The sequence below is a fragment of the Diorhabda carinulata genome, chromosome 4, assembly GCF_026250575.1.
Source record: "Diorhabda carinulata isolate Delta chromosome 4, icDioCari1.1, whole genome shotgun sequence".
NCBI classification, from domain to species: Eukaryota; Metazoa; Arthropoda; class Insecta; order Coleoptera; family Chrysomelidae; genus Diorhabda; species Diorhabda carinulata.
The window spans coordinates 24,379,754-24,388,968 of NC_079463.1; the positions used below are offsets into that span (position 1 = coordinate 24,379,754).

Here is a 9,215-nt window from a genome sequence, read left to right on the forward strand (position 1 = left end):
AAATTTTATTACCTGCTTCCAAATGTTCAACGGCTGTAAGTTGAAATTTGTAAAAAATATGTGAAAAATAAGAAGGGGATGTCCCTCACAAACCGAGGGTGATGGGGCAAAATTGAGGTTATAGTTGGATTTAGGAAGTCTTTAGCAAGACTGTGCCATGTGTGTTGTCGATATTTTTGAAAAACCCAGTAGAAGATGTCATTGCCCTTCCTAGCATGTAATTTCGAATGGTGTTGCGGAAAGTTCAAATAAAAGATCGAAACGTTGGCATTATAAGAAAACTCTTAGGACAGTTTTATTTTGAGTCATTAACCCGCAACGCCAGTCGAAATTACGTACTAGGAAGGGCAATAATTTTAACAATGACATCTTAGCAATTATTTTTTTTATTTATTTTCCATACTTGAAACTAAACTTCTAACAACCTTCTCAGTCAACGCCAACCTTACTTACTAAGCTACCTAAAATTTATGTCCCTACGCCTTTAGTTAGACACCTTACTTTCTAAACACAATATCTAGTGATTCTTTCACCTAACCTAACCATATTTTTCAGGTTTCCGGTTGTACAAGTATAGCCGTCGGTTATTCGGACGGTAATGTCGGTTTATATAACCTCAACGTTACTTCTAACTTGATTAAATTCAAAGATCAAAATTCGATAGACGTATTATTACCTTACAAAATACTTAAAGCGCACACACATTTTATATCAGGTAAGCAGATATCTTAAGGGCCAATCTTCACACTTTTACGGTAATAAAATTTTATTTATTTCACAATTAAACTACCACTTAACTTGATCACCCTCCATACACTATTTACACTACCAATACACCAATAAACGATAACACGCGCGTTTTGATAAAAAAATCTTCAGTTACCGAAGGTGGGACATTGTTGAGATATTTAGTTTGTTAGTGAGTAGTCTCATTTGTAAAGTATTAAAACATTCAAGTTATCAAATACGTGTGTTCAAAATTCCTAACCTCAAATGGCATACGGCCCAGGGTGTGCCTCAACAATGTGCTTACATTTGGTTTTATTTTTGCCAGCATCTTTTTTTCACTCTCTGGGCTAACGCTAGATCATTAATCCATCTAAGTCTCTAATCGTTCACTTTTCCTTACACTGTAAACCTCATTGTAATTTTTTTCTTATTTATTTGAACAGTTTTTAATTAAAAAAAAAGGTTGGATAAATTTATAATAGTCTATCTCTCTTAAGTAATTTATTTATTTATATACTAACTATTCACTAACACTCACACGCTTAACTATTCACTAATATTTAATTTATGTACACGCTTATCTAATTTATTTCAAATGCACCGTTCAGCTCTTTTTGAATTCACTTGTCACTGTCCCGATGAATGAGGATTGTACCAAAAGTACGGTTCCCATATTTTTTACTAAAGGAAAACACTGTTTTTGTTATTAATCTATATATGGTTGAATAGCTTACCCTGCTGTCTATTTTTATACACTTTTGAAGACGGTGCTTCAGCTTTTATATTCCTAAGTCGAAGGAGTCTCCAGCTAATTCGTTGAGGAAGCGTGTGACATCTACTCGGACTTGATCGTCGATCTTGAAACGTTTCTCCCTAAGGGTTGAGTAAGAGGTGAATATCGCCACTGGCTTAGTCCGGATGATGAGCAACGTGGAGTTGAGCGTTGCTCACCGAAGTTTGGTCAATGTTTTACATTTATCTGATTCTATCGTCGTCCGAGTTTGCATGAAATCCCTTAGGATACACTCGCCATAATCTTTCCTGTCGTCTGTGTTTGTTTGATTTCGTTGGTGGCGGTGGACTAGACGAAAATGTTGTTTTGTTTCAGGGGTGTGAAGAAATACCCACGTTTCATGTGCTATGATGAGATAGTCCAAAAACTTCTCCTAGTTGCCTATCCCTTCACATTGTTAAAGAATCTTCCGAGCATAGTCAAGGCGTTGCTCCTTGTGTCCGTTAGTCAGTATTCCGGGGATTCAACGAACACTCACTTTGCAATAACCCAACCGTTGCTGTTAAATGTCTGCCTTTTGTACTATGGGAAGCTTCAGAAATACGTAGTTCATGGACATTGACCCTCCCATTTTTGAGCAGCTCACTGTTGATCTTCTGAACAATCGCATCCGAAACCCTTGGCCTTTCATTCTATTCTTCATCGTCAACTTCCATGCCCTGTACCATTTACGGACGTGCTGAACCATCTCTTGCAGTTGTCAAACGAACATTAAACAACGTAGGAGTGAGGAAACCACTACACACTGTTGGATTTAGCCTAGCACCTTCTCCCGATGCTTTAGCTTTGGTACAACCTCCGTATTCTCGATCAAAGTATTGACTAACATACGGTCGATAGACTCTCGTGGTGAATATTAAAATCCTCCTTCTAAGACCTTCGTAATCTTGAAATCTTTATATTGCCGTAAACAAACCAAAAGGACTACTTAGAGATTGTTTAGATAAAAGAAAGTAACCTAAACCTCAAAAAAATTTCTGCGCACTCGCCAATCGTTTAACTCCGATAACATATTAGAACAGAACCGGTTTCACGGTCTATACCAATTAGCAAGTTTTTAGTACCATCAAACGGACTTTTTCAGGTCTCACTTTAATAATTCTGTGCATTGTTGTCGTTTGGTTATGGTTGAACTATACTTATACAATACTTTTATTTGTGAGGTATTAGCCCAACTAATAAAAAAGATGAAGTAGATTCTACTCTGAATCAGGCTGCTCCTTCGTTATCAACAGTAAACTATTAGGTAGCAGAGTTTAAATGAGGCCGTTTCACCTGCGAAGACCAGCATCGACTGGTTGACCAAATGAGGTGACGATTCCAGAAATGATGAATAAAATCCACAAAGTGGTACTGAATGATTGTCCACTGAAAGTGCACGAGCTATGGAACAAAAACAACGTCGTGAAGATGTTTCCATCGAGTTTTTGGCAATATTTCACAGAGTTAAAGTCGTTTTATAACAATGGATGAAAAGTAGGTCCATCACTTCATACCCAAAACTAAAGAACAATCAAAACAATGGACTGAAAAGGGAGAACCAGCTCCAAAGACCATTCCATCTGCAGGCAAGGTCATCGCTTCGGTTTTTTAGGATGCGTGTGGGTTAATTTTCATTGACTATTTTGAAAAAGAAGAAGATATCAACAGCGTGTATTATGCAACGTTTGAGCGAAGAATTCAAGCAAAAACGGTCGTATTTGGTTAGGAAGCAAGTTTTGTTTTATCGAGACAATGCATAAGCTTCCTCATCCGTTATTGGCAATGGCCACAATTAATGAATTTAAGTTTGAATTGCTACTCCATGCACCTTATTCGCCAGATTTAGCCTCCTGGGATTATTTTCTCTCCCCTGCCTTGAAAAAATTACTCTGTGTTAAAAACGATATCGAACTTATTGAACATTGCTGAGAAAAGTGTATGGAGCTAAAAGGAGAAGACGTTGAAACACACAAATATATTTTTTGTGGTTTCTTTATTGGGCCAGGTACTTCTGGTATCATCTTCGTTTAAAAACCACACCGTATTCACAATTATTAGAAATTAAACAAAAACTAAGAGAAAGATCCGTATTTTACATTTTCAAATATATATTGTCTAAATAATAAATAAAAGCAAACGATTGAGCTCTTCCGGTTGCTCCACTTCTTAAATATTTAATCTAATATGAATTATTTTAACCGTATTCTATTATTTTTAGTATTATCTTGGATACCAATCGAAGGTGATAGACTTTTAATGACCAGTTCGTATGATAAAAATACGTTCGTGTGGGATTTACTTACCGAATACAGATATTCAACAAAAAAGAACAAAATCTCAACGGACGGTACTTGGTTAACGAATTGGTTATCTTTTGTTACCGCAAATGAGGAAGCTACACTTGCTAATGGTAAGTAAATATTTGCAATCCGTAGAAATTAATATCAAATGTACCTATCACAAAAGGTTAAAGGTCAAAGGAAACCTTGAGTTTTATCATAAAAATACCTCAAACAAAAATTGTAGATCATTGATGCATCTATAAAAAATATGTAAATACTTTTTTCCTATTATCCACCGTTTCTGAGTTATTTCGATTCAAAAAGCTGTAACAGTATTAATATGCACACGTTTCCACGCCACCAATGAGATAGAGAGTGTACTTAGCGCGTTTTTTAACGTTAACATGTAACTTGGATTCCAGATCTGGATGTAAGGTCGAGGCTGAAAGGGAGCACATTAAGATGGCGCTTCAGTAGCGAGTAGAAATAATTATCAGAGTAGGATAGTAAATTAAATTGTTATTTGCATATCGTAACTATTGAAAAAATGCATTTAACAATTATATGAATGGTAATAAACAATAACATCTACAAATTATAAGAAATGAAAAAAATTATTATACTGTTGGTTGAAAAAAAGAGATATGTTGAGACATATCAAATCTTTAATTTTTAATTTTTGTCTAACTGTATAACTTTTCATTGAACACAATTTTCCCAGTGTTAATATCAAATCACTATACACGTTTTTGTATGGATTTATGGTAACCTGTTATGTATGACAGCTGTCAAATTATATGAATGGTAATAACCAATAACATCTATACCTTATAAAAAATAAAAAAAAAACTTTTATACTGTTGGTTGAAAAAAAGACATATGTTGAGACATATCAAATCTTTCACTTTTAATTTTTGTCTAACTGTATAACTTTTCATTGAACACAATTTTCCCAGTGTTAATATCAAATCACTATACACGTTTTTGTATGGATTTACGGTAACCTGTTATGTATGACAGCTGTCAAATTATACTTTGAAGAATAGGACTGACTTAAGTTCAGTTATATTTTCTACGGATAGCATCATCTAATATTTAAAGTATTATTATTACTTATTGGTTGGGTTTTTAACGTTTTAACTACTTAGGAAAATTTATGTTACCATTTTCTGTTGCTTCACAAGATTTTTTTAAATAAAATTTCACATTGGTAACACAATTCCATAAATATTTGAATATATTCAATAAAAAACCTTGTAGAATTTTTTAAAAAAGACTTTCTCGCTATGAAATTCCGTTAGCATTTAAAAACACTTCTAAATTTTAAATGAACAGTTTTTTATACAAATAGAAGCAACTTATAAACCAAGAAAAAAGTGGAGTGAGTTTTTTGTAAATAATTTTCTGAATATTTATTAGTTTCTAATGGTTCGCTTTGTTTATCATTTGCTTAAGAGCTCAGATTGATAGACCTAACAAATATTAATTAGCAAGAAACTGTATGATTGTCATCACTTTTCTTGATCCAAAACATTTATCCATTCATTTTAATTTATATATTAATTATTCAACCGCTTTTAAGCAATTAATAGTATCTATACTGTAGAAGATAAAAAACTTCTCGATTAAAATTTTCAGTTTTTGAGTCAGACAAAAATGATATTTGAAAATTTCCAAAAAACCTTTTTTCTCTGAATTAAAGTTCCTTCTAGTATCAAAATTTAAATTCCTACACCAAACTTCGATCGAAGCGATTGCTTTTATTGTGGCTGATATTTTTATAGTTTATATATGTCCATTTGCACGGGGATCACCCTTTGTACCTTCAAAGGTCACCTACTTAACAAAAGAATTTCAGCACGCCAAAAATCTGTCGTAACTGAAATACGAGGCTTGAAGACTGCTTTCAATCAATTTTTGAGTCTATGTGTTTATCCTGGGAGCCATCATAATGCTGAAATTTGCATTAGAACTCCGAGTCGAGCTATCTTATATATAAATAGTTGAGATTTCAAATACTGTATATTTCTCAACTTCAACAATCAACATTTTCAACCCAGCACACTCCATTCTGTTTATACTTGCTAGATTCATATCATTTCCACTTGCTACACTAGCGCTATTTTGGTGAGTCTTCGAACTATTATTCACTGTTTACAAATGGACACTTTTCTCCCGTTCAAGACGGTCCTCTTTACCTCCACACACCATAAATCACAGTAATGAACTTTCTTTGTGTATTGAATTTCAGGTTTAGTTACATTGACGCAATACTGTCATAGGGAATATTTAAATGAAAATTCCAAAGTCTCAAATTCTACAGGAGGTACAATATTAACGTTATCATCTAGCGACTGGTTAAACGGTTTCGTGCATGCCAATACAGTTGGAGAAATTATAGGATCATTTCCACACCAAATGTTGTTTTGTCAAGATTTGTTGAAAAAGGGAATACCTTTCCGATGCGTAAGTAAAAATATTAGATGTGATAAAAACATATGGTGAATGATTTTATTAATAAATATTATTATTAATACCACCATCAGCTAGCAACGCTTCATCCCATATAAATGGAAGCATATTTGATCCGCTTTAGAGATTAATTGAATTTAATCTACCGTAACCACAGTTTCAGAAAATAATATTAAAACGTTCCTTTCTAATAGAATTATTTTTATTAGTTCTAAAACTAGTAAACAACTGATAATATGGGTTAAGGTTTTTGCTATAATACCAGATTTTAAAAGTTAAACAGTTTAGTTTTGACACTGCAATAAATTTAAAATGACGCTCTAGTCAAAATTGTACCACGTGACCTCATTTGACGTTCTAAATTGCACCTTAACCAACCCAGAAGGAAGTTGCTTTCTTTTAGAACGTCTAATTCTGTTATTTCTTCAAGACAATCTCTTGGGTAGTCTCCCAGAAGAGCAGATGCTCGATCGTATCTTTCTTCTCCATCACACTCTTAGCAATAGTTGTCTGGAGCTCCATGTTGGTCATGTACCAACAGTATTGAGTGTTTTGTGGATTACAAAACTAACAATCCACTATTTTTCCAGTTGTTGGGTTACACGAAGTTAATAGATAAATCGAAGTCTCCTGAAAAAAGGGCGATCGTCGAAAAGAAAAAACAGGAATTTTTGAAGCTTCTACCCAGAAAACGGGCCTATACTGCGAAAGATTATATGGTAGGTAAAGACCCTTATGATGTATACGAACCTCTTCAATATCAAGAATCAATAAATCAATATGGCGTACTCTTCTGTGATATTAAACCGGTATGTATAAAATTTGTCTTAATATTAATTTTATTTTTAGATTTCTCGCCTCTTAGCTACATTAATCCTATCTACAGGCTACTATCACCTCTCTCCTTTTAAATATGAACAAGCAGCATCATTTGAGTTGAATTTTGATAAACATTGACAGCAGATTACTTTTTGCTTAATTTTCTCTGCTCTTTAAGTAGTATCTTTTCGAAAAACAAATATAACCCCTACACAATCAATTTCAGTGATTTATTGAATTATTGATACTGAACATCTCCGACGGCCAGTTGAAGCCTAATTCAAAATAATTTAAAAAATCTATTGTTGATTGAAAATACGAGAGATTGTGGAAACCATAGGCATCTCACAAGCATGATGTTTTCAATTTGAATAATCACATGGTTATGGATAAGCTATCTGCTAGCTGGGTGCCTCGTTTGATTACAACTTGCCAGAAACTCGATGAATACTTATTTACACTACCGCTCAAAAGTTTTTGCTAACCCCATATATTTATTATTATTTAACTGTCACTTATTTCTTCGGTGTTCATGATTGTAGTTTAGTCCTAGTTAGCCCTGTGAGACTCTTATGTGCTGTGATTTATACTTCTTGGACCAAGATATATTTTTGTCAAGTTCATAAACGAATTGTTCTCGTTCTCGAAAATTCAGACTTGTAAGTTTGGCTAAAACCAAGGAACTATCGGTTCAAATTTTTGGAACCGTTGTGGCATATGACCAATAACTGTGAAATAGGAGGTTTGATGATGAGGGTAGATGTATTGGACGATACAGATAAAACACGATTCAAAAATATTAATTGTCATACAGCATTTCACCAACTATTTACTCAGTCTTTCAAGTATTTTTTCCTTTGTATTAATGAAGAATTTTTTTAGGGTCACACTCATACCTTGAAATTGACTACATACCAATCTGAATATTCCAAACCTAATTTATATCCTCTCCAAGAAATAAACAAGATCAGTTTCAACCCTAATAGACAAGCAAGTTTGTACTACGCTGCTGGATACCAAATCGGATTTATTAGAGTCACTTATATAAAGAGTTTGGATACAGATGCTCAAATAGATAAATCCGAAAAAAGGTAATCGAAAAATGAAAAACTATTAGCATTGAACGCCTACTGTGGGTTTTATAACGAAATTCAATTATCAGTGAGAAAATTTCTTGACGAAAAGAGCTCGTACTCGAGGTGCTACTAATCCTGAATAGATGTTAGTTCTAAAATTTCTTGAAGATGGTGGTCTATTGAAATAGATTTAATATAATTCCATGGAAAAAGTTGATGAATATCCGATAAGGATTAATATTTATATCTTTTGCTTTATAATTAACATTTGCGACATATTCTGTGTTTTTATAAATACCTTTTTTGTATCTATTATTCTTTTCACTTTTTTTGCTTTTTTAGTATTTATTCAAGCATCGCTTAGAGGGGAGGGGGATTATTTATCTATTATGAAACTATTGACTAGACTAATTTGTCTTTAATTTGCTCCAAAAATTGAGGATATTACTTTATTATTATTTGTATAATTTATAGGAGGTAGAGATTATTGCCTCACTAAAAACTTATGGCTTGTATATATATTTATTGATTTTTCATTTGTAAAGATTGAAAATAAAATTTATGTCAAATTGTTTCATGGTCAGTTTTTTTCTATTTTATATATGACCTATTTCAGGCTTTGAAGGATGATATTAATGGACTGTTATCATTTTTATGTGAATTAACAACAATATGTCTCTAGTTAAGTTCCTTGATATAAAAAGAGCATTCAACGATGTTCCCCATATAATATACCACTAAATAGTAGAAGTAGATTTATAAAATCACATTAGGTGAGGAAACAGAAGTAGTGAAAGTAGAAAGGCTATCCACAGGGAGATGCATCATCGTCTCCATAGTGGTAATTCTAGTCGACGATGGCCATTGAAAGATTACATAGTCAGAAAAAACTAAAAAAATGTTTAAAAAATAATTCAAAGGCATTGGACATAACAGATAAATGGTGGAGAGCACATCTTGAGGTAAAGGTAAAGGGTTAATGAGAACATCCCCAAATGCAGCTTGAGAAGTTTTTCTAAACATAACATAAAAGGGAGATCAAAACAGAAAAGACCAATCACA

At 33.2% G+C, this 9,215-nt stretch overlaps 1 protein-coding gene across 2 annotated transcripts in view; it reads left to right on the forward strand.

Moving 5' to 3' along the window:
* LOC130893122 (uncharacterized) overlaps positions 1–8,728 on the forward strand; it is a 31,625-nt gene extending 22,897 nt beyond the window's left edge. For both annotated transcript variants that reach the window (XM_057798929.1, XM_057798930.1), the window contains exons 13-17: positions 556–715; positions 3,723–3,914; positions 6,038–6,252; positions 6,849–7,067; positions 7,960–8,728. In XM_057798929.1, coding sequence (XP_057654912.1) covers positions 556–715; positions 3,723–3,914; positions 6,038–6,252; positions 6,849–7,067; positions 7,960–8,172 — 999 coding nt within the window. In that variant the 3' untranslated portion in view covers positions 8,173–8,728. The remainder of the gene's footprint in view (positions 1–555; positions 716–3,722; positions 3,915–6,037; positions 6,253–6,848; positions 7,068–7,959) is intronic.
* The last annotated feature ends 487 nt before the right edge of the window (positions 8,729–9,215 follow it).